At 37.6% G+C, this 26,818-nt stretch overlaps 1 protein-coding gene across 2 annotated transcripts; it reads left to right on the top strand.

Moving 5' to 3' along the window:
* The first annotated feature begins 917 nt into the window (after positions 1–917).
* Positions 918–26,818, top strand: LOC122363004 (neprilysin-like). 2 transcript variants are annotated; one of them, XM_043264854.1, is made up of 23 exons: positions 918–1,457; positions 8,148–8,318; positions 9,602–9,637; positions 9,828–9,989; positions 15,825–15,905; positions 16,120–16,215; positions 16,304–16,422; positions 16,669–16,734; positions 17,572–17,706; positions 21,228–21,329; positions 21,438–21,574; positions 22,280–22,373; positions 22,465–22,593; positions 23,819–23,917; positions 24,155–24,232; positions 24,336–24,439; positions 24,581–24,639; positions 24,724–24,843; positions 24,933–25,066; positions 25,471–25,536; positions 26,071–26,166; positions 26,407–26,483; positions 26,567–26,818. In XM_043264854.1, the coding sequence occupies exons 1-23, from the start codon at positions 1,397–1,399 to the stop codon at positions 26,664–26,666; spliced, it is 2,322 nt and encodes a 773-aa protein (XP_043120789.1). In that variant the 5' UTR covers positions 918–1,396; the 3' UTR covers positions 26,667–26,818. The 2 variants fall into 2 exon arrangements, with proteins under 2 accessions (XP_043120789.1, XP_043120790.1); XM_043264855.1 differs by lacking the exon at positions 918–1,457 and adding an exon at positions 7,950–8,055.

The following is a 26,818-nucleotide window of genomic DNA, read 5'->3' as shown; positions in this document are numbered from 1 at the left end:
TCGCTCCCGTAGCAAATTGAACATATTGAAAGATATTTAATCTTGCGTGGAGCTAAAATATGTTTAAAATGACTGCGACAATTATAGTCCGCTGCATAGAACGTTAGAGCATGGTGTCAAATTGCCCTATAGTTTCACCGCTGTGTTAAACGCGTGGCACGTCACTGACCTCGCAGCTTTGTGCTGTATTGACCTTCTGTTAAATAACAAAACGGAGAAACAGCAGGCCTTTTCAACATGCGAAAAAACCAAGGAACGCAAAAGCACTTATTCAATTTTACGCTATTTTACCGTACTTATAGCACGATCGAGCTTGCTATTTTTACACTGACTGCAAATATAATATTTAATGTCGCGCAGCTGCAGTTATCACACTTTTGCACATTTACAATATTAAAATAAACAGTATTGTGATTACTTAGAAATGGCCTGTGTTTTTCGGATGGTTTTAAGTGTGATAGATATTAGAGCCAGAAGAGAGACATTTAGGGTAAAGCTAGACAGAGTAGTTTCACGATCAGCTGCCCTTTAAAATATCAGAAGGCAATGAAAGTCGACAATGATTAGCGCTTGCTCCAAGGGTCTTGTTTTTAATTGCCTTTATTTGTCTGCCATCATCAGTGTGGGCATAGTGTGAATTATGTGGGTTGGGGTTAAAACATTAACCCGTGATTAAGGTCAAAAAACAACAACAAACCCCCAAAACAACAGAAGTTAAATTGTTGCACGTGAACAAAAAGCGTTTGAAGAGGTTGCTATAGCAACAGTAAGCAATTACAGAGCTTGAGGATATAAATAAAAGAAATCTACCCCAAAAAAACTGAAGACATTTGTAGGTCGTGCCCAACTGCTCTAGAGGAGCCAACAGAACGTTTTGCGCGAGAAGAACGTAAAGGACCGTGGACTCCGAAAATGACTGCCGCGACCCTTTTATATCATGGCATGACTCTCGGAGGGAAAACGATACGGCTTTTAGAATCAAAAAGTGCAGAAGTGCCTTTAAGTGGAGCGCAGAGTTTACGCGCCGATCCTTCAGTGGCGAGAGATCAGCGCACGTTTGCGCGCTCGACTCCGCGCTGGCATTGCTGCCAGCCTCAGTCACTCCTAAACGCCGCCTTTCGTGGGAGGCAACATTGGACACCGGCTGAACTTAAGTACTTCGCTGTTGTCTCACATCATTCGTTTCGCTGAATTAATCCTAATGCGTTTTCCAGGTGTTTTCTTACGCGCGCCAATAATAACTGTGTGACACAAGGACATCCCGTTATCGCGACGTTAACAGGTAGCCAAGGGAACTGACAGCATTGAATGATTTGTTATCGATAACCAGGGAAGCCAGAATACTCTTAAAAGTCATCGATCTGGAAGGAGGATATCTTTCTCACGGATTTGATGGATGTTTGATCGGTTGGTGATGCCCATTTATATCATCGATCGCAAATTTCCAGAGACACCTGGTGAGTCTGTTGCGCATGCTGCACATGGCTTAGAAACATGGTACGCTGACCAGGATTTTATTTAGGCACTGGTTGGGAAATGCGAAAAGTTGTTATTTTCTGCTTTTATTTAACAATATATGTTGATATGTCCTTTTTATTATATATCAAGATAATGCCTAGTAATGCACAATGCCTTTCTGCCTTTAATAAGCATCTCAGACAGAAAAAAAGTACAAATAAATGCGTAATTAACTGCTGATGTCCATATTCCTTGGGAATTTAACCACTTTTTTTATTCATGTGGGATTTCTGTCAATGATTGTCACTTATAGGCAGTTTAAAACAGTTTACTGTACACCTCTATGTGTTTTTTTTTTCTCTTTGGCAAATATTCACATCTTTGTTACAAATAGTATTCAAAAATGCATAACATGTTTATACAGTACAACCTACCCATAGGATGCACAGCCTATAGGAAACAAATGACACTCGAAACAGTCCTTAGAAGAATATTGAAAGTGTTGCAGATCCTCACGTGATTATCCATGATATTACTAGTTTTATATAAATATCAAATAAATAAGAGGGTCATAGTAATGCATGATGGCAATACGTTTGCACACTTAACTACTTTTTAATTCAATAGGGTTTTGCAGCTTGCCACACGGTGCTCTCAATCAGTTCGCTAAAGTTGAATTATCGCTGTCCGTGATAAAAAAAATGCAAATTTAAAAGCAGCGGTCTAGTTTGGAAACCTTATAAGACACGGATGTGTTATCTGTTCAGGTCGTCCCAGATAAATGTTCTAAAGTGACATGCTGTGTGTGAGGAGATAAAGATGAGATGGAGAAAAGTACATAACAGGACCTGAAAGGTACAGCAGTGGTGACACCTCCTCACTGAACACATGATAAGCCGTGTGGTCATAGGTGGTTTATCTCAGCTCAGCGCAACGTATTCAACCAATCTGCTGTTGCTGATAGACTTTTAGGAACAGTTTTTTTTCCAAAACACCAAAGAATGAAACCTTTTAGAAAAATGTAAAAAAGAAACAGGCGTTTGAGTCTCTGGCTCGTTGTGTCTTTCACATCTATATCTGTGACCGCAACATCCGCAGTTGTTGTTTTAACACGATACGATCGTTAACACAACTGTCATTTATCTTAAGTTTTTATCTTAAAACTGAATGCAGTGTTCCCGTTGCTGAGTGACATTGCTCTCCGTGACACTCCTCTTGAAGTCCCCGTCATTTTATTATATAGCCCTAGAAAAGGTGTTTTACAGATGTTTCCAAGTAAAACAGACAAATTGAGAGGTGTTAAAAGAGGCCTGGCAAACCCAGTCCAGCTTTTGAAGTCTTGTTGCTGACGTTGTCGTCAACTATACATAAAAAGATGTGGTTGTAACATATATATATATATATACACACTTTCTTCTTTAACCAACACTTGTTTAATTGAAGTTAATTTTACCATAGGGAAAATAATTTTGTCAACACTTACTTTCATATGGTCCCTTGCACTATGTTACTACGTTAACCCCCTTTTTTCATATAACTAGCTCCATATGTATGGCTTTTTCTGATAATAAACTATATAATAAAGTTGCTGGGTAGTTCATGTTACGGCAATAAAATAGCACAAACACTTGTAAAGACAAGCTGAAATGGCATGTTTGTTCATGTCAGCAAATGCATTTTCACCTCACTTCTGCTTTTGTTAAAATGATCTGTCAGGTTTTGTGCACGGTACATTATTTCCAGCCTTTTTAATTTCATTTCCAAACTGCACAGCAACCAAAGAAATAACAGCACTTATTTCCAACGAAACTGGGTTTAAACTTTTTAACACCTTCTGATGTGAGTATCTGCTTATCACGTATTACCTTGTTTTGTGCACTTTTGAAAGATATGAATGTTGCCAAATTAGCATGAATATTCATATTTTCCGTTCCTTTTTTCAGTTTGCTCAATCTTTTCCTGATTACATTGACTCATCTTAAACATTAGTGAACAAGGAATTATTATTTTAACAAAATTATTCCCTGAATAGTTTTGACGTTGGTTTAAAGATTTTATTGTTGAGGTCAGGGCTGGCGGTTGGAGTTAGTTGCAATGAAAATACATTAAGTTTCATAAAATGCAGTTCATAGGACTCACACCTCACTCCATGAGCTAACCATTTTGTAGCAATCTTGTAGCAACACTTATTTTATTAAATAGTGAGAGGCAAGGAAAGATTTGAAAATGCAAACATGGGGAAAAAAGACCACAGCAGATGCAGAAATCTGATGTCCCAACTGGCAGCGTTCAAAGTACACCGTGAGACTTATAATAAATAATGTCATTGCGGACACATCGTCGTGTATTCAGCCAGAGTGCAAAACCACAGAACAGAGATTATGGGATGCAAGTTTCTATAAAGTATTTAAAGGCACAAACATTGGGGCTTAACGGCAGCAAAAGTTCAGAAGCCCGATCAAAGTCATTTAAGATGGAAGTGTAAACAGTGTGGTTTAGTTACGGAACAGATGTATTCTCTACGAGCTGTACAAACACAGCAGAGCTGTTCTGAGAGCTCTTACGGATACATTTTGATGGAGAAGTCATCTGTAGGGTACGAGGATGTGTATGTCTGAACAGACACGCATGGAGAATTCACCATCGCTGTGCCAGAAACGAAGCAGACGGCGGATATTATAGCCAAGTATGTGATTCACCATGGCGGTGCCAACAAGAAATCAAACAGAAGCTCTTACAGTAAAAGCTGCACTGAAGCACTAAATTTGCATTTACGCTCCAACTTCGAATCTTTAAAGCAACTGTTTAAGTATTAGATTGCTAATTCCATTCTAAAGTTTCCGCCTGGCTAATCGTGACTGTGAAATTTGGAATTTAAACAAATTTGCTGCTATCTTTATTTCTGAAAAACATGGAAAAAGCACTAACTTCAGCCGATAAAGGACATTGATGATTAGCGGCTTATTAAAATTGAAAGAAACCCTTAAATTGTCTGTGATTTGTAACTGTTTAGCAGACAGCGATGAAGATCTTATTGTTTCACAACTGCCTACTTTTAAAGGTTCTATAAAGATTAAGATTCTGTCTTAGAAGATGTTTTAGAAATGAACACAACCAGGAAAATATATAGGGTAAGATGCATTTAAGGCTATTTATGTATGTATGCATATATGTATGTATTAAGTTTGCATATCAGCATTTGTGAGATTTATTCAGCCAATTCAGCTTATTCAGTTGTGAGGGTTGATTTGATTTTATTTTATGTTATTTTATTTCTTTCTTAGCATGTGCGCTATATTTAAAGGTAAAAATATAAAAATAGACCTATGAGGAAAGAAGGTGGAAAACATGCAACAGTCAAATTAAACTGAGGAACTGAACAAATCTTGAAAACGAGCTACTGTATGAATGATTTTCTGGTTTGAGACGAATCGGTTAACACTGGAAACAAACTCTGTGTAAATATGGAAACAAACTAGAAATGGGAAAAAACAAAACAGGGACTACAAACTAATCCATAAAAGAGAAGACAGGACTGAACCAGATTGCTGCAGGATATTATTCAATACTCCACAAATTAGCTGTACATTATAGATGTCTTTACTTCCATTTTTTGTAATAACATTAAAATGAACAAATGACTAATGCATCATCATCCCGCACATATCTAAATACGTTACAATTTAAAAGCACCTTGTTCTTAAGGAGGCCATTATTCACGTCTCACCCAGTTCATTATAATAAAAACCCATTGATTTAAGATATTTAGTTATGTAATTTTTTATATATTTTTTCACTTCACTGGCTTATTAAAGTCTGTGCATACTGAGAAGATATTTAAACATGCACTCTTTCTCAAAACCCCTTATCTCACAGTGCGGTGGGGATCCTGAGGCCTATCCCAACATCTCACTCCACCGGGAGGGTACGCAGGACAATATTTGAACATAAAAATGGCATATCCTTTACACAGGGTTGTTAACTGCCATAACTTCCCGGAGTCAAAACAAGTTTCATTTTCTTAAGTTTGGTTTGCAGACGCACCAGCACGACTGTGCTGGAAGAGATTAGGTTGAAAGGTCTTCCTGTTCCCTACTCCTTCAGGGAGATGCAGTACCCCCTCAAAGGCGGGTTGGTTCCCTGCCGATCCACATACGTCAGACGACATCCGATCCGGGGGTCCTGGGACTCTCCAGGCGTGTTAGGATTATGCCTGGTGCGGCAAGTGACGCATCTGTCACTATCTCTTGCACACTCCCTCCCCTTTTACAATAATCTAAATCAAATCCCTGCCTGAGTGTCCTAGATGGATTTGGAAAGTCAAAGCTGATGAAGACGCCCTTGGTTCTGATTTGATCCAGACCTGTCGCAGTCACGAGCAGATAAACAAGGAGAAACTGTTCTGCCCTGAGCTCTGATCATGTCCACAGTGGGGAGTCAGAGGACATGCATAAGCTGTTACACAGCCACTTAGGGTAATATCACAGGCCAGGGCTGGGAGAAATACACAGCTTTGTTCATCTCCGTAGATGTAGAATCCAGTAAAGATTTTACCCACGAGATAAACTCTGTATGTGGTTAAGATTTGTATTTTTTTTTTTTTTATGTGAATGAAGGAATTTGAAAAATTGTAAAATTACAGAATGTTTTGCTGCTGGCATTATATTCCACCAGTGTAGTGTCTATATAGTATACATTACATATTGTACATTACTGTTCAAAACCATTTAAAGAATTTTTTTTTGAAAGAAGTAAATGCTTTTCATCAGCAAGGACGCATCAGTTTGAAAATGGCAGTATATTATAATGTTTATACGTTTAAATGCTGTTGTTTTGAACTCAAAATTCTAAATTCTAAACTCAAATTATGGTTTTATCATAACAAAGGTTCACTGAGCAGCAAAATGTCATATTGCTGCAAAACAAAAGGAAAAATATTCATCCTTGTGATGGAATATCAATTACTTTTTAGTTACGCTGAATATAATTTTAAAGTTTGAAAATGACCACGCTTTAATTTAACTACAGATCTCTGACACAATCTCATAAACTCCCTGCAGTTTTAAGAGAACCCCCTGTTGAGAAATCCTACTCTATGCAACAAAAAAAAATTAATTGCAGCTAGTATTAAAGAAAAAAAGACTTTGAATTTTAGACTTTCTCTGCATCAGCTATAAAGGCTGGATCTCTACATGAAAACACGTAAAACTGCCATTTAGTGGGAAGCCCTGGAGCAATTCTGCGGCCAGTAAAGCCTCTCAATTATCCAGCTCAGAGTACAACACTCTCTATTTCTTTAATGGCCTATTATCAGCACATATGGAGGAAACTACAGTCTGACAGCATATATTAAGCATTCTAAGCCACGGTCATGTTCTAAATAAAATGTATCTTTACCAAAATACTATACTTTTAATGTAGTTACGATAGTTTATGTCTAGTATTTAAACTAGCAGTAATGTTATTCATTTTGAGTTTTTAAAGTGTAGTCTAAAATTATCACATTTTTTTGAAACAATCAAGCTCCAAAAGTCAACCAGAACTGAATTTAAATGTTAGAATTTCAAATTGAGTAAATGAGCCACCTGCTTTCGAATGCAACTTAAAAACTAACCTCACTGATATAGATAGAATCAATCCGATAACACTTTATTTTGACAGTCCACTTTAGACATCCAGTAAGAAACCTATATGCCAGCTAGAAGTCATTAGAGTATTAGTAGACTAGAAGTCAATCGGCTTCATGGGTGGGCCTTTGCCAATGAATGCTACCGTAATATCATGGCTATGCTAGACTACGATAGGGTTCTTGGCACATGCAAATGCTTAAACATGAAAGAAGTGTCATGGTATGTGTTACAAGTGTGATCAATTGTGTGATTAAAAGTGTGCCTGACTCCAGCTTACAGTTTTACAAGTTGTTTATTAGTCATGTTTAAGTATAATTAACTGCAGCGCAGTTATAAAACCAGCCTCTGTCAAGAATAGTTACGCCAGGCACAAGTTTTCCTGTAAAAGTCCAGAAGATTAATCGGCCGGATCTGACCCACGCAGATGTTGCGATGTGACTGAGATAAGAGCCACTGCCCCCTGGAAGTACAATTTTGCCAAATTATTCCTGACATCTATCCTTCCTGCTAGTCTTTACTTTTATTATCCAAGAATACAACAGAAATGAAAAAAGACAAGATTGTGTGAAAGTTCCGCAGTGTAAATATGAGTATGGGTTTGTGTGTATTTGGCCTGAAATGCTGTGTTGTGTATTTGTTTATGTGCGTGAGAGAGCGTCAGCCTCCTTCAAAGGACGAGTTATAGACTTTGTCCCCAGGTCGGGGTCCTGTCATGTCAGCCAGAACACAGCAGGAGCTGCCCATCTGCAGAGTCAGGTCTCTGCCTCAGATAGTAATTCTGTTTGTGAGCACTTCATTGTATGTGTGACTAGAGTTAGGGGTTATATGTGAATCAAGAGTGTGGCATAGAGCGATCAATAATTAATTACCTGTTATAGGAGGAAATATTAACAGCTTGAAGTGTGGACTCTGCATGACTAAAATCATGACTAAAAAAAAACTAAACTGGTTCTGTGACCAAGGACAGGCAGGTTTTGAGAGACCATGCTCAAAGAAACTTGCATTGAAATGACCTGTGATTGGGTTCCACTGACTCCAAATCTCTTCAACTTTTTTTAGGTGAGTTTCTACAGGCTGCCCCAGAGGGACAGCAGACCATGGCTGACAACAACACTCAGAAAAAAAAGCCCAGCTGGACCTCACTGGAGATCGGTCTTCTGACAATTGTTTCTCTGCTGTTTGTCATTATCGTGGCTCTCATCACCCTCTTCATCACACAGGGTGGCAAAGGTAAGTGCGTGAAATAGTTTTTGTCACTTTGTGATGGAAATACTATAAACATACCACGGTGAACTTTTTAGTGAAATACGTGCCAATAAGTATATATCACTTCCCAAACGAAAGGAACACTAGAGGCAGTAAAACTCTGACACAATTTATTCCTTTCCGCACAAATTTACAGAGTTTCGATTAATGTATTTTTGCAAAATTACTTGAAGAATATTACGTTACCTCGAAACAGTCACTGGATATTTAGCGCAATAAAAGCACAGCGGTATATACCTATATCAACATAATAAAAAGGTGGCAAGGTTCGCATATTAAACCTGTGTTCAATTTCTTTGAAAAAGACAAAAAGTGCACAGAGGTGTGTATTTTTATAAGACCAGATTGAAAAAAATTCTGAAGTCAAAGGGTGCCAGCAGTCAATGCAGTGTTCTGCACATCAATACTCAATAAAAAATACCATTCGTTCATTCTATAAGATGCATTATGTCATTTTTATCTAGCTAAATGAAACGATGGAAATCATGGCTTTCCATTAGAACTATAAAATGCGCTTTTAATAAATGCGTCGCTTTTTTCAGTGTGCCATACCCTTACATAAATGATAAAATCTGTAATTTCGCTCATTTTGTATTGCCAACAAAACCACAGTCAATAGGCCCGTAAATATGAAATACGTTGCCATTCCTCACTAATAATGTTTCGTTTTAATCAGACAGCTATTTGTACTGTACATGAAAGCATATTTAGATTTTGTGGTTATTTTCCCAGGGCAGTATTGAATCATGCTGGCGCATAATGGAGTTCCCCAAACAATATCTACCCTGTAATATGGTCGGTTACCCATGTAAGCCCCTTTCCCTCGTTAGGCCTCTGAGCAGCAGATGGAGCTTATAGCGACTCACTGCAGCTTGCCTTTCACACCCTGATCATCTGCCATTAATGTGCTGGATAAATGTTTAAACAGCAAAGGCAGATAGAATGCTGAAATACAGAGATGATCTCCGCATGCTCTTCCTCTCAGCCATGGGGGTCTGGATAGGAGGGCAGGGCAGTAGGGACTAAGGTCAGACTGCATCTTAGTTCAGTGAGAGATTTTCATAAATAATACCGCATGTCTATGGACAGATATAAAATGTACAGAGAGAATTTTCTGTGGAGATGTAACTGAAACCACCACAGTAAAAGAGATGTTAAATAGTGGATTGATTTATTATTAAATACATTTTTAATAGTGCTAATTTGCTCCTGACCTCTGATCCCTTGTGCTTCTTTTTCCTTTGTAGATGGAGTCTGCATAACAGCTGACTGTACACGTTCAGGTAAAGATATTTTACAACATACTGAAAAGAATTAATCATGTCTGAGAGTCAACTGATAGCCTTTCTTGCAGACACACACACACATATATATATATATATATATATATATATATATATATATATATATATATATATATATATATATATATATATATTTATTTATATATTTATATATTCTCTGGCATTGTAGCATCCCGCCTCATTGAGAACATGGACCCCACAGTAAACCCCTGTGACAACTTCTACCAGTATGCCTGCGGTGGCTGGCTGAAGAAGAACATCATACCTGAGACCAGTTCACGTTACAGTACCTTTGACATTCTCAGAGATGAACTGGAGGTGGTACTCAAAGGTAGAATGACACCACTTTACTACTATAGGCTGCTAGGGCTAGTTATCAGCAGCTGAAAAGATGTACGCATGCAATCCAAAGGCAATAAGACCAATTAAAACAAAAAACTTATACCTGCTAAGTAGCGGTGCAATGGATCGTAGATGATCTGCACAGATCGGTCCCCACTGTTCGGCACGCATTTGATGTCTAACTGTTAAGTTCAACTATCAGAATGAAAGCTATCTGTACGTGTTTTGTCTCACTAATTTACACATTTAAGCAATTTCAGATGAAGGAGAAAACAACAGGACACGAGAGACGTTTTTTTTTTTTTGCTCTCGGCCGCTACACACACACACCCATAAGTGCACACAGAGGAGAGAGAGAGAGAGAGAGAGAGAGAGAGAGAAAGACAGAGAGAGAGAGAGAGAGAGAGAGAGAGAGAGAGAGAGAGAGAGAGAGAGAGAGAGAGAGAGAGAGAGAGAGAGAGAGAGAGAGACAGAGAGAGAGACAGAGACAGAGAGAGAGAGAGAGAGAGAGAGAGAGAAAGAGAGAGAGACAGAGAGAGAGAGAGAGACAGAGAGAGAGAGAGAGAGAGAGAGAGAGAGAGAGAGAGAGAGAGAGAGAGAGAGAGAGAGAGAGAGACAGAGAGAGAGAGAGAGAGAGAGAGAGAGAGAGAGAGAGAGAGAGAGAGAGAGAGAGAGAGAGACAGAGAGAGAGAGAGAGAGAGAGAGAGAGAGAGAGAGAGAGAGAGAGAGAGAGAGAGAGAGAGAGAGAGAGAGAGAGAGAGAGAGAGAGAGAGAGAGAGAGAGAGAGAGAGAGAGAGAGAGAGAGAGAGAGACAGAGAGAGAGAGAGAGAGAGAGAGAGAGAGAGAGAGAGAGAGAGAGAGAGAGAGAGAGAGAGAGAGAGAGAGAGAGAGAGAGAGAGAGAGAGAGGGAAAGAGGCACGATGAAGTTAAAAAATGTTAAAATACCCATTTTGGCAACTATTCTGGTAAATGCAATAGGTTATTTTCATGTTTTAAGTTAAGTTTAAGAGCTTACTAAGAATTTATGTCAGTATTAAGCGTTTAGTCCTAAAGAGACAGCAGCCTAGAAATCTCTGATAATCAATATCGCATCTTTAGGAAAGATTATTCTGTGTTTAGCTTTTGCATTAAGCATTACTGTGTTGTTTTTCACTTAATTTCTACATTTCTGGACCTGATTTCTACTGTTACTGTCTTTATATGACCTATAGTAATATACGTAGGCTGTTCATCTATGCTTGTAATTTGTGTAATTGTTCTTGTTGTGTTTAATAGGACTTTAGTAGGTAAGCTAGTAGTTTCTTCTGGGGTATAGAAGTACTTCAAATAAGCTTTTAGTAATAAATGAAAAGCAAACTTTTTTTGTTGATCCGCAAAGTAATCTGATCAGTGACTTAAAATCTGCAGTATGACCCGACCATGTGTTTGGTGATCTGTTACACCACTAATTACCAATTAAATGACAATATTGTAATGTGGCTTGTTGTTAGAGAGATGCTTGCTGTATCCTACGTAGGCAGTTGTCTACTAAGATAGCAGACTAACCAGTTTAGAATGCTTTACATAGGCAGCATTTGTGCATGTTTGATGTTTGATGTTAACATGTATAATGAATGATCACAACAATTTGGAGATATTGTGTCCACAAATTAACATTTAGCCTACTTTCCATTGCTTATTAATTTGTGGCTGTGGTTTATTAATTTGTATTTGTGTTTTCAGTAAAACAGTTCTACATTCAGATTGTATAAAACTTGCTGCAAAGTCCCAGTCAAAGTAAATGCTATGAATGTGTGTGGGAAAATAATAATAATATGTTTTAGTCATTTACTAATAAATGGCTAATCACCATCTCCTCACAGATTTCCACCTTAAGTCACCTTTACGGATTAAGATTATAATGAAAGAGTGCTAATTTAAAGCTTTATATAGCTATATTTATCATGTCTCTGCACTTTTTTATGTGAAGCTCTCCTGTTCAAGAAAAGAAGGCAGAACATGCACCATGTCTGTTTTCTTTATAAAATAGCAATGTTTTGTGCACACAAATAAAAGTAGGCCCTTTATAGTTCAGAATGATGTTTTACTTTTAGATTACCAGAGAAAATGACGTGACCTGCAAACCGTGCTTTAGTTTCCATTGTCCGCAGATATCGCACATTGTTTTAATGCAGGTTTAAACGTTTTAAACATTGCTATATGCTTTAACTATTTTAGTAATTTTTATTTTAGGCAAGTCGTTAAGAAGGCTGAATCGATCAAACATAGTCTGCCATTGAATGCTTGCAGAAGCCATGGAAAAACAGTAGCTTTAGCCTTATTTATAATGCATGTAATGTATAATTATTGTAATCAGAAAAATGAATGACTCACATGCAGCTTAAACTGAAATGAATACAATCATATGCCGTGCCACATTTTTACCCCCAATGCTCTCATCCCAGGCCAGTTGCATGCACAAACGGATATATCAAAATAATATAACTGTAATTTTTATTCTCAAAACATAAACTTAATTGCAGATATGAGTTTAGATAAAGACCACTTGACCACAAAAGCAGCAACTAAAAACAGGTAGAATCCATTCAATCTACAGTTTAGCTGTGTCTAAAGTAAGCTATTTTAAGCTCAGTGAGACTCTGCCTCAGGCTCTGATGTTGAAATCTAAAGTTGTGCCTCTTGTTCCTTCACAGTAGTGAAACCTGTCAGACAAATACAATTTCATTTGTAAATGCCGACAGCACTGTAGCATGTCTTCAAGGGTGGAGAGAGTATTGATGTTATACTGTGGGGTTGTACAGGATGTAGGAATGACTCTGGGGTGATCGGAGGCCTCAATTTGAGGGCCCTCAGCTCCTGGAGCCATGAGACCTCAGCTGTCTGACCAGGAGCAAGGAGCTTATTAACCCCAGCATGGGCAATCATTCACAAGGACAATTTCAAAGCCACTTCTTGAGGTCAAGATATGTTTTAGACAGGGAGAGGAGATAGATGAGGAAGCTTGTGTGCTAATGATCATGCTCCAGGAGATAGAGGGAGGAAGGCTTGACCTGATAAATGCAGGAGGTTTGGCTGGAGAGCTTAGGAGCTCTAGGGGGCTGTGCACAGACAGAGGCTTGTGGATGTGTTGTGGAATTAAATGTTATTGAATCTGAGGGGAGCTCAAGATTCAGGGGTCAAATGCGACCAGAGCTATAACTTAACCTTGACAGTAGTGCCTGTCAAAACATAGCTCGTTCAGGGCTTATTTTTTACAACCCATTTCTTGTGCCACCTTTTACAAATGAATGATATGTTACAATCAGCCTTTTCTTTATCAGCTTTTAATTCAGAGCGATAATGAGTTCTTGATTCACAGCAAAATCAACTAGGACATACTTCATTTTTCATTTATTATTGCCTTGATGAGAATTTGTATGACTTTTCTGACCTTATTTAACATTTAATTAATTGAAAATCATTGCTAATCAATGAACAAACACTGAGGGTGAAATAAAAATAACCATCAAGGAGTAGTGAGGATTGTGTCTTCCCCAGAGAAATCTAAATCCACTCATTAGCATTTTGCAGTGTGCTGAGCTTTTGAGGGATGAAAGGAATTGCTGATTGGAAAATAAGAGTCTATTTAGAGATTTGATTAGACTTTTATGCAAATGCTGCGGGGTTGAAATTAGTGTTCAGAGCCTATTCTTCGATTTCCCAACCTCACTTTTGTATTTCAGCTGTTGGGACTTTAAAAGATGGGTTTAATTTGTGGAGTAAATGCTTATGAAGATTCAAGCATCATTATGCAACCATAGCCACTACGGGACACATACCGTTTATTTATTATACCAAATATTATTTACATCAACTTTTAGCCATAATGCACTTTTAGTAGCATCAAATAATTACACTCAATTGTAAATATGTAAAAGCAGATGCTTACTGCATAGCTATTGTGTGTATAGTTAGTTTAGCCAAAGTTCATGCCATAAAAGCCTCTACAAGCCTGTGTTGAAAACACTGTAATAATGCTTACATTGCACCTTTGCCAGTCCAGAGTCTGTCATCTCAATAATGAAAGCACTGACCCTTCGCAACAGTTCAGTCTGATGGGGCCGCAAAGAAACATGTTCCACTTGGTTCAGACTTTGATCACTTCTATTTAATATTTATCGATCCTGATGCTTGACACCAGAAAGCAAGCCTGTATTAAACCCACCACTAAGAACATACATAAAAGAGTATTTAGAATTGTGTTCTATTTCATTTTATTCTACACAACCTATTAACTACTTAGCCTTCCATCTTCAGCATCAAGCTTCACATACTTGAGGCATTAACTCAGTACCTTATTACAGAAAATGTGGCCGTTTACCCTGGATGCTGTTCATATGATGTATCTGGCCAGGGGGTATTTTCTGTTCCTGGCTGAGAAGCATGCGCTTTGCTCAGGTGTGAGGAGTCAGAAGAACCGCTGGAAATAGCCAGAGTTATATTGTGTAATTCAAAACTTATAGAGAGTTTAAAAGCTGATAAAAAAAAAGAAGCAGGGAGGAAATACAAAGAGAGATCACTGACATTTTTTTACTGGCTAATAGGAAGATAAAGAAAAGGGAAATGGAAAGAAAATAATGAAATTCCTTTTCTGCAGGCAGTGCACTTTGCGTTAATTCATTCCTGTAATCAGGGATATTTTGCCATCACAGAAAAAGGAAGATAAATACAGTGCATTATGGATCTTAATGTCTAAATGTTAACATGTCTCTAGCAGACTTAGCCCTCTGTGATAGGCTGAGAGAGGCATAATCCAGATCAAGCTGACAGAAAATGGGTTATAAATACGAGAAGCTTTCTGAACAGAGCCAGCAGAATACTCATGCATATACATGCAGGAGATGCTCGAGGGAAGGGCTGTTTCCTGCCGGGACAGAGTGGGCTTTGTCAGGAGATGTGGGTCAGATAAGGCTACTGATCTCAATATCAAAAAGTAACTTTCAGTGGAGCTGTATACAAGCTTTTGTGGTCATTCCATTAAGAGAGAGAGAAGAAAGAGGGAGAAAACCAACAGTAGTTTGGCTTTGATATAGATACATCTGTTTTCATTTATTTCCACTTCAATGGGTGTGTTTGGAAATTCAGTGCTGTTTTAGGAATTATTTTTTATAATTTCTAATTTATTTTCCACAAATTATATCTTAAAAAAGCAGCATATAAAACATTTTATTGCTGGTTAAAGTACTGTTTGAGCTAACTAATGACTAAATCTGTGGTGTATTTAGTCAGTAGTCTGGAAAATTTTCTAAACAGTTGTGAGAGAATTCCACAAGATGCTGCTACATCAAAGTGTGCACAATACAAGCTGATCGCTGATTTCAAGACTTTTTGAAATAAGCATTTTTTCTATAAATCAGCTCTACATATACAATATAAGAGAATAAAAAGCAATCTATACATGTCAGATGGATGGAGAAATAGAGTGACTGAGATGAAGTGACAAGAGTTTTGAAGCTGTAGGGGTTCGTGCCACATGGCCACCAGGCGGTCTCTAATCCAATCACTCACACATGATCTGTGCCCTTTCACAGGAAACACTGAGACCCAAGCACTAATTAAAACAAAATCTGAACACAAGTACTACAAACAGGATATAAGAGATTTAAAGCAACAGCTGGGCCACTTGCTGAAGGAGAGGTAGACAGGAGCAAAGTAGTCAGAAAAGCATGACAGATGAGATTTACATTTGGGATGATGTTTTTGGACATTTTGAAATCCATCTCCAAGACAGTATGTTATACTGTCCAACAAATGCAATGACAATTTTTATATACTTTTACTATAGGAGTGCTGGAGAGAGAAGAGAGTGGAAGCAGTAGCTCACAGACCAAAGCCAAAGTCCTCTACAGGTCCTGCACTAATGAGAGTGAGTATCGATCGACTGAATAGTTTTACTATTATACCTTCATAAATAAAGATGCTGTTACGGCTCTGTCAATAGAAGATGTCTTTATCAAATCATTATGCAGTTCTTCAAATGAGCTGTCAAACGTGAGATACATAAGAGATTCTCAGCAAACAACTTCAGTATTCACCGGATGTTTAAATAGCCTTGGATTACTTCAATATTTTCCTGACAGGCCTCATTGAACAGAGAGGTGGGATGCCTCTGCTTACAGTGCTGCCAGATGTCTTTGAGTGGCCTATAGCAACAGATGATTGGGACACCAACTATGGTAGGAGAAGATTTCTCAGTAGGTTTTTATGCAACTGCCCAATTAGATACTTTGTATACCAATTTCTCCTCTCTCATCTCCTCTATAGGAATGAATTGGCGAGCGGAAGATGCCATAGCCAAACTGAATGAGAAATATGGAAAGCAAGTCCTAATTAGCTTTTTTATTGGTACAGATGACAGAGACTCCAATGCACACATCATTCATGTAGGTGTGCGCAACAACAGACTACCTCTTTTTCTTTTTGCATACAAACACAAATGCATGTTCAGTTTAGTTAAACCCAAAACGGTCTCAAAATCAAATGATTGCTTTAAACAAACAGTGTCCTCGTTTATTGCTTTGGAGTAAATGACACAGTTTTATTGGGGTGGCATTACATGTGCTAGTGTTGGATTTTCTATTATGATGAATGAAAGACTGATTGTCTCCTGGTTTTATTCTCTGTGCCAGTTTGATCAGCCAAGTCTTGGTCTCTCCTCAAGAGACTACTATGTGTGCACCGGACCATATGAGGAGGTAAGAATAGCCTGTTAAACAGGAACAGGTGGATTTTGTCAAGCTTATCTTTGTGCTTCTATCTAACTCTTCTTTTTTTCCTTTCACCTCCCTTCTCCCTGCTAAAAAGATTAGCTTAGATGACAATGCATTTCATGTTGGTTCAGGCTGGTCTAACCAATGAACAAGAAGTGTCTTTTGTTGTCTGTCTTTCTCTTCATCTTTCTCAAACATTTTCTTTCTCACATTTTTCAAAAAGCCCTTATTTATGAAACTGACAAAATGTAGAAGTGACAGATAAAGCAACACAACTTGGATTTGCCCTGACCACAGGCTAAAAGTGAAAGATAAGCCCAGTCCACCTAATAAAAGATTAGAACAGTTTGCTCGATTAAAATAAGCAAATCAATTTGTATATAATTTTTTTTTTAGAATGTCACTCTTGTACTGGAGTGTTCAGACTCAGTGGACACAAACAGTTAGTTATCATCAACTGATCGCTATTCAGGTCAGACATATAAGTGCTGTCTGCCTTTATTATGTTCCAGGCTTAGCTAATTTATTTACAAAAAGGCAATAAAGAAAGTTAGAAAGGGACAAATAGATATAAAATACTTGGACCAAGATCTTGTCTTTTGTTTCCAGTTTGAACTTCTGATTATGTAACCTTTTGCAGGAAAGCAGAGAATGACAGGAAAGAAGGAATTAGCTTAAATAATTTCTCACAGAGTGTACAAATACTTCCTAAACGACTGGGAAGCCAGAATCTGACTGCTAATGTAAATGAAAAAAGAAAATATGCATGCTAAAAGGTATTGAATTTAGCACTCATGTGTTTTCAATATGTGTTTTTCTCAGGCCTGTGTTACATATGAGAACTTCATGACTGACTTGGCAAAGCTTATCCGAACAGACCGGGGGCTGGAGGTCAATGACACCAATATCAGGCAAGAGGTTGCCCGGGTGATGATGATGGAAAAGGAAATTGCAAATGTAAGCATAGAAAACTTCTAAAATTAAAACAATAACCACTTTGATAAAATCTACTGGTGTCTTATCTGATCTGAGACTCTTTCAACTTATTAATGTTATTCAGATATCTGGAGATCACTCGAAAAACATATATATTGTTGCAATCGTGAATGTATTGTCTTTTTTTATTCAATATGCATGCTGGATAGCTTTGTCCAATTTAGGATTTCTTGGCACGTCATAAGTTATTACTTCTGTGAGTCCATTTTGGACTTTCTGCGTGAGAGTGCTTTGAGTGGAGTCTTGTTTGGTCTTGTTGTGTGTTCCCTCCTGTCTTGAGACTCCCTGCCTGTTGGTTCCCCAAGGCAGTCTGCCAACCAAACCTGGTAGTGGTACATTTATGCGTATTCTGAGATTTGATCTTGTGTACACTTAAAACCATGTCAATGCTCAAATTTGTGATGTCAGTGTCTGAGCAGAAGTACCTACATTTGCTTGTCAGAATAACTGCTGGTTTTGAAAACCTAAGCTGTTCCTGCAGCTCATTGTTCTAAATTACAAGGCAGAGAACTCATTTGAAATATATATATATATTTAACATCTGAAAGAGGTGTATGTGTGTTTTCTGTGCATAAGTTCACACGTACACATATATAATAATAATTTGGGAAGGCTTCTGAGCAACATTTTATAAATGAGTCCTCTAATCTCTAATACTGCCCAGTTTAGCCAATAACCCAGGCATAGTTCTCTCCCTGCTGGTCGGAGCTGTCTCAAGTTTGTCCACCCCTGTTTTGTGTGCTTTCAAAAAATTTTTGTTTTACTTACTCTGAGTTTGGGTACCTACCTGATGACCTAGACGCTCCAGGTAGCTCACGACCAAGACCAAGTCTGCCACTGCATCAGGAAATGCAACTTAAATCTCTGTTACTCTAGGTAAAAACTACATCTCAATTCCCTGCAGTGATGCCGTCAGGTTCTCTGATCCAGAGCTCAACTCAGATAGTAAAAAAGACAGTGGAAATGTGTGCTGTGGTAAGATAAGTCCACATTTCAGTGTGTTTATCAGTCCCAAAGACCAAAGGAACCATTCAGACTTTAATCAGTGACAGAAGCAAAAGCAAACATCTGTCATGGTATGGGATGGCATTGGCACAAAATTAATGGTTGACTGCCATAGGTGTGAAGGTACTATGTACATTGAGGCATGAATTGGAATTGTACAGAGAAATACTGACATCAAGATGATATCTTTCATGGGAAGTCCAAGGTCATTAGGTCAAGACAATGGCAGCTCTCATTCCACATGTGCTACAACAATGTGGTTTTCGTAGAGACAGAGTGAATGTGCTAGACCGACCTGCCTGCAGTCCAGATGTGTCTCCTATTGAAATGTATGACCACAGAATCAGGGAATGATCACAGACTGCTGACCATCTGAAGTCTTGTGTCAAGTGACATTGTATAAACATTTTGCTTGCAAAACTTAGTCAAAATTGCTCAAATTAGTATTCTCAATTCTCAAACAATTCAATATTGTAATTCTGTAAAATTGATCTGACACACCTGGCACAATGCGGTGCAAGGCACAGTGCAAGTGTGTTTGCTAGTTTCAGTCTGACGGAGTTATTTTCCCATTGTCTTGCAACGTACTTTAACTAGCAAATGCATTTGTGCAGCCATGGACATGCTGAAACTGGGAACTGAAAATAGACTGCACCATAGACCAACTCAAACCTGGTCTAAAGTCAATGGCGAATATTTTTTTGTTATTTAAAGAGTTTGTTAGTGAAAAATGCGCCTCTGGGTGGTTCCACAGCGGTTGTTGACTTTTTGCTTATTACACACAAAGATGCGCAGCAACACACATGCCAAATATTAAAAACTAGAAGATTACAGTGTAAAAGTATATTATTGTATAGGATACAAAATTTTTATGAGTCAGTCATTGCGCGTATCAGAATTAGCCTCCCGCATGAGCAGATTGGTTTCTTCGCTTGAGAAGCATTCAGCTTTTCCACCAACAAATTTCATCATGTAAACTGCGATCACAACATGGCGTAAGCACGACTCGCTCTTAAAAGGGAATGGGAGATTAGACTCTGATTGGTTTATTGAATGTTACACCTAAAAACACCCATAGGGACTACCCATTTCAACTGTGCGCCTGAGTACATGGACGGTTTTCCCCTTGTTAGCAAAAGGGGATTTGGACATGCCCTGAGAGCACCTGCACTTTAGACTTTGCGTTTAAATCGTTATAATAGGGCCCACTGTGTTAAACATGCCTTTGTCCCAACTTTTTTTAAGAGTGTTGCATATATATACTGTGTATATATATATATATATATATATATATATATATATATATATATATATATATATATATACACACACACAAAATATATTTTTTGCGGCTGAAACTTCAGCTGAAATTTGGGGTTGTATCAGTATAGTCTTTGGTAATGATAACATCTTCCCATTTGGATACGATGTCCAAATAAAATGTCAGGTCATGCATAGACTGAGGTGACCAGATGTGCCTCTTTCCCGGGACAGGATTTGTAAATTAAGATATAAATTCAAAGAAAAATATACTATGCTAAGGTGATCAGACGTGGCACTTGATCAACTTGTGCAGAGTGAACAGCTCCATGCTTTAAAAATCTCTCTCACGGTACTTTGATGTCACACAATGATTACTTGGCGCGAGATTACTTTTCACTTTGAATTTAAATCTAGATTTATTTACATTGGCCTCTGAAAACCTCTATGTGAACACACTTAAACAAAAAAGGTTATCTACATTTACAGTTAATTTAGGTTCGATTTACGTTTTATTTAATATATATTGTAATCATAATATTTAATTGTATGCACATATATTTTATTTAACATATACATCATTTATTGCACTGCAGGATGTCTCTTTCTGATTAAGTGGGTTCTACATTTAATATATTTTTAGCTAAATCTGGAAAATATTTAGGAGTTACTTGAAACTTTATAGTACATTAATTGGCCAAGAAACAGTATATTTTGTTGTTTAAACCATATAATGTGTTTATGCTTCACACTGAGACTGTTTGAGTGGCTGCACATCTTAACATTGTTAAAGATCTTTTCCATGTTTTCCCCAATGTTCCCAGTGATGTTTTTACCTTTTATGAAAGTGAGGTCATTTCTGTTTAGTTTACACAGTATGGATTACAGGCTTGGTAATTTGTGTTGGAGCTCGAGTCAGACCCACACTGCTTTAGACCCTTCCCTTGACAATAATTTCTCATACTCAGTAAAATCTGCATTTGTACATTTGGGGTTAAGTTTAGAGCACTGTGCACAGCAAAGTTATGTTCTAAATACTCTTTAGAGGCATTTCAAACAGTTCAAAATTAAATATTTCAGTATTATAGGATTGGGCTGCTGTATGCGTAAAGTGAAGAGACTGAAACAACTGGACAAAAAGCTGTTAAACCTCATTCTTGCATCCTATGAAATGCTGTCACCCTTTTTGCAGTTTCATGCTGTCCTTGTCTTCACAGGCAACAGACACAACAGAGGACAGAAACAACCCAGTTCTGCTTTACAACAAGACGCCTCTGGAGATCCTGAATAACAACTTCACTTTGGAGTTTGATTCCAAGGTAAAAAAAAAAAAGAGTTTCACCTCCCATGTAGTGAACAGTATTACTATCTTTTTCTTATAACTGAAATGAAATGATGGATTTTGGTTTTGCACTACTCATATTCAGGTGTTCAACTGGACGCTCTTCACTAATAAGATCATGGACACAGTTGGCATTCCCATTACAGACAGTGAGGAGGTCATTGTGTATGCACCAAACTATTTTAAGAGGCTGAACCCTGTCCTTGCCAAGTACACAAAGAGGTAATTTCACAATATCAGTTTTTATCAATTCGACATGTCCTTGCTACTGACCCAAAATTTCTGAAATTACTGCTACATAAAATAAAAAAAATATGTTAAATATGCAAGCAACTTTTATTATAGTAGAATCATGTAATTACAATGTTGTGAAGATATTTTTAAATGCCTTTCACAACCTTTATTTCTTCAGAAGACCTTGCAGAACTCTTGAGATTGTGGCATGATGTCACCACAAAGCTCAATAGCAAAGTGACACACAGTCTTGACGGGCACTTGCGTGTCTAATTTACCATTTCCTTTTTTTTTGTAGTCTGCTTACTTTTTCCATGTGTATGCATGGGGTTTTGTTTCCTTGCCGCTGTCGCCTCTGGCTTACTTGGTTGGGGACACTTAACTTCTAGTGATTTAACGTCGAATTGACTACAGAGACCGTCTCTGCATTTAATAAGAAATTGGTCACTCTCGTCATTATACATCCCTGTCATTATACTGTACAGTGCTTTGATGCAACCTGTGTTGTTAAAAGCGCTATATAAATAAAAATGATTGATTGATTGATTGATTGATTGATTGATGTGACTTACAAAATGTCATTTTAATGTAAAATTGCATTAATAACCACAAAAAGGTCTGCATAAATATGTCAAGAATCAATTTCCATGGAATGTACATGCAGAATAAATAATTTTGCGATTATATGTGTAGGGATGTTCAGAACTACATGGTGTGGCGTTTCGTTATGAATCTGGTAGTTGGTTTGAGCAGGACATACAGGGAGACAAGAAAGGCATTCAGAAAGGTAAATTGCCAAAAACAAACAAACCTTTGAAACTGTGATTTAACAGGCATAATTTTATACACATTTCTAATCTTGCTACCACCCCTCTCAGGCTATCTATGGGACCACCTCTGAACCAGCAGTTTGGAGACAGTGTGCCATCTATGTGAACAACAATATGGAGAACGCTGTGGGGAGACTGTACGTGGAGGAAGCCTTTGCAGGAGATAGCAAATACATGGTGAGCTGTATGTGTACGGTATATGCCTGTATGGTTCCTATAATGGCTCTTGAAAATGTGCTTGTGTGTGTTCGTACGTACTCTTGATATCTGTATTGGATGATTTGAATCAGGTCTATTTTCTCATATGCATGCAAGAACAGCTGAGCATTGCACTAGTACCACCTGTCATAAAACACACTATCTAACACTTCATTAATCACTGAACTCTCCTGGCCTCAAGCCCACCACATGTACATAGCAGCAACCTGCAAAGTTTCTTCAAATATGGCCTGTGGGAACAGGATAAAAAATTTGCACTCACTAATTTCATTTTCTTACTGTCTATCGTTGTTGAACAGCAGCCATGCATGCATATATTTTTGTGAAACCCTGACATAAACAATTCCATTGCATCTCAACCGGCTTATGTCAGCAGCATTTGGGTTTACGACTATACTTGCCTACAAAAGCACATGCATAACAGCAAGTGTTAGTATTGTGGGTGTTTGTCCGTGATCAGGTGACCCGTACAAGGCCCGCCCATAAATCATTCCTCACATCAGTGTCATGCCAGTGGATTTGAGGTCACCAGGATAATGTTACAGATATTCACACCAAGTCATATGTCAATAATTAGCCTTATCCAGCACTGTCTCTCTGTCAGAGAACGGCATTCCGAGAACTATCAATGGTCTCAGTCTGCCAGTTTTATAAATGAGAGAACAAGATTTCTTGTAAGTTCCAATTAAAACACATCCATCATGCAGTGTGTGAACATGCTTTACAGATAGTTGATTGTTTTTCCAATTTTCCATAACTTTATCACTGTCAAACAAAAACAGAATGGATACAGTTTTGGTATTTGCACAGGTCATTGGTTTTAAATGGGTAATAACGAACACAAAACCATTTTTATATTTTTTTATAATTAAAGGGTTAGGATAATTTTGGGTTTTCCCTCATAGATAAGTTTTTGTAATAATATTTGTTTTGGATCCTGACCTCCTAGCTACATGTCTAAACCACATTGAAACTTGGTCATGTACACAAAATGCACATTTCACTGTATCACAAACAACTTCTAGTAGCTAATTTATATTAGACTTTCTGAATAATGCCTGTTCATCCAACGAATGAATAGTATAAGCATAATCTTCTAAACAATTCCCAACCGCAACGAGTATGGAATTTCTTTGTAAAAAAAAAATGTGTCTGATGATATTCTTCTTTGTGATTTTCTCAGATGGATGAGATGATCACTAACATCAGAGAGGTATTTGTGAGTAATCTTGATGATTTAGCTTGGATGGATGCTGAAACTAAGAAAGCTGCAGAAGAGAAGGTGAAGCTTATTTTAATTATATGTTTCAAGTTAAAGATTAAGGATACTGCACAATCATTGATGATCAAAACTGCCAGGACAATTAGTTGACATGTAGTTGACAGAATGGTTTAATAGGACTTTCAAAATAATGTGCAACCACAAGTTTAGAAATAAAGATTTTCTTTGACTTTTTGATTGACTTTTTGCTGTACCAAAGACACACAATAATAATATTATTTCTTTACATTTATACAGGCACGAGCAATCAGAGAAAGAATTGGTTTCTCAGAAAACATCATGAACAACACATACCTGGACCAGGAATACCAAGATGTGAGTGCCTACAAGATGAAGGGCGAACTGAGTAGTCAGGAGGAGATCAAAAAGATCATGCTAATTAAAATAATTAAAAACTAATCTTCTATTTTTCTATTAGTTAAGCTACAATGCAGAAGAATACTTTGAGAACATTCTAAAGAACTTGGAGTTTGGTCAAAAGAAACGCCTAAAGAAACTGCGAATCAAAGTGAACAAAGAAGAGTAAGAACTCATAAGATATATGAATGTATAACTGGGCTCTAAAATAGTATTTCCATTTGCCCAATTTAGTAACTGCCATGAAATCATAATGAATAAAGAGCTGCAATTAAATATTAAAGTGATATGCACCTTTAATTCAAGGTGGATCACAGGAGCTGCTGTTGTCAATGCATTCTACTCATCTAGCAGAAACCAAATAGGTATTTGAAATGGATTTACACAATGTAGCAGTATCAGTTTTGTCTAACCAACAATAATTCACTTGAATTATCTGCTTTTCTTAGTATTTCCTGCAGGTATTCTTCAGCCTCCATTCTTTGGTAAAGGTCAGCCCTGGTCTCTGAACTATGGTGGCATTGGGATGGTCATTGGGCATGAGATCACTCATGGTTTTGATGACAATGGTATTAGACGTCAAATAGATATCTCTTACATATTTTGTCACTTAACAGTATTGCAAGGTTCATTTTTCAACATTTCTTTCCTTATTCAGGACGTAATTTTGATAAAGACGGTGACCTAAAAGACTGGTGGACTTCGTCTTCGACTCAGAAATTTCATGAGCTTTCCAAATGCATTGTGGACCAATATGGAAGCTACTCTTGGGATTTGGCGAATGGACAAAATGTATTCAATAACTGTCTACAGACATAACCATTTTTTTTTTTACATTATCTGTAATGTTTTATTAAAAATATAATAGTTATATAGTTCTTGATATCCAGTCAAATGAAGCTTACCATCTTAACCATATTAAACATTTTTTAACAGAAAATAATAGTTCTAACTACCCTACTGTGCTATTTTTATTTTATTTTTTTTAACATATGTGACTTTCATTTCATCGGTTCCTTATAGCTATCTGTGAGTTTTTGACAGCAGTAATTTGGACCTTATTAGTACCACAAATAGTTTTCCTGGAACAAGAATGAGCTGTGATTCTTTAGAGATGTAGAAAGACATCTAAATTACTGTCTTATTTTCCATCCCCTTTCTTCTTTTTTTCTCTCTTCTGTCCTTTGTGTGAACAGTTAAATGGGAATAATACCCTTGGGGAGAACATTGCTGACAACGGGGGCATTCGTCAGTCGTATCAAGTAAAAAGAGGGCAACTTAGCCTTCACTGCTGCTGTTTTGAAATCCCTTTTTATTGCTAGAAAAAATTATTTAGTTTAATATGCTTTCTCATTTTAAAATGTGATCATAATTCATGTCTGTGCAGTCAAAATGAGTTAGGTTGGAAAAAAAAAAAATGTGATGATAGATATTCATATGCTGAGCAGAGAGGGCAGCTCAGTTTGTTCCACTGCAGATGGATTTCTGTCAGACTGTGATGACAGAGGAAATCGGCTTAATAGTTTGGATTCTTAGAAAAGCCAAAGGGGTAGAAAATGGCTCATGGACTACAGTTCAGTGTGTTTAATACTAGGCCTCACTGAACCATCAAATATAGTCAACACTAATGATATATAATCCCAAATCTGTCACTTAGTAAAGCCTTCAGAAGGCATTTGGCTGTAAGAAAATATGTCATGCCTGATGTTAATTATTATTTAGAAATTTGAGAGATAAGAGTTTGTTTTCAGTAACTGCTTCCCAATATTAATCAGAATCACTGTGTTCATTTTTAGGCCTATCAGAACTATGTGAAAAAACATGGAAAAGAAGCTCCTCTGCCTGGAATTGACCTCAATCACGAACAACTCTTTTTCCTGAACTTTGCACAGGTAAAATATTTAATTTTAACTGAGAACTTGCAGAAATGTTCCATTGTGAGTTCCACTGTGAGTACCTCTGAAGCACTTAATAGGCATAACTTTATTGTTTATTGTCATGACAACACAAAGAGGCCAGGTTTACTAATGGCTTGCACTACCGCAAACCCTCTTTGGGCCTAAAACACAAACTAGTTTGTCCTGTTCGGTAAATATGGCCCATAATGCCAGTTAACTCTTTTTTAAAACAAGGTTTGGTGTGGAACACATAGAAAAGAACATGCTGTCAACTCCATCAAAACTGATGTCCACAGTCCAGGGAAGTTTAGGTACGTTCTCACAATTATGCACTTCTGTTTTATGCCTTCAGAATATGTTGCTAATAACTATATTGGCACTTCTCTTTGAACAGAGTCCTTGGGTCATTGCAGAACTTCCCAGAGTTTGCCAAAGCTTTCCAATGCCAGAAAAACACCAACATGGTGCCTGAGAAGATTTGCAGAGTGTGGTGATTACTTGAGGAACAGAAGATATATTGAGGGCCTGTGGTCCATATACCCTCTCACCTCTCTGCTGACTCTTATGGCAGATGCTGATAAATGTTCTTGTCGTGTAAGCTGTGGCCACTACTCCACCAGTGCACTTGAGCCATATATAGGAGAGA

Source organism: Puntigrus tetrazona, chromosome 18, assembly GCF_018831695.1.
Source record: "Puntigrus tetrazona isolate hp1 chromosome 18, ASM1883169v1, whole genome shotgun sequence".
Lineage (NCBI taxonomy): Eukaryota > Metazoa > Chordata > Actinopteri > Cypriniformes > Cyprinidae > Puntigrus > Puntigrus tetrazona.
Note: the sequence above shows the minus strand (reverse complement) of the source record. Positions and strands in the feature narration are given on the sequence as shown.

What these genes read in the sequence shown, in the direction of transcription:
- LOC122363004 (XM_043264854.1), top strand. Translation starts at nt 1,397, where the DNA reads ATGTTTGATCGGTTGGTGATGCCCATTTATATCATCGATCGCAAATTT. An exon ending in TGGAAAAGGAAATTGCAAAT is followed by an intron (nt 17,707 to 21,227) that starts GTAAGCATAGAA and finishes TTGTCTTCACAG; the next exon opens with GCAACAGACACAACAGAGGA. An exon ending in TTTTCCTGAACTTTGCACAG is followed by an intron (nt 26,167 to 26,406) that starts GTAAAATATTTA and finishes TTTTAAAACAAG; the next exon opens with GTTTGGTGTGGAACACATAG.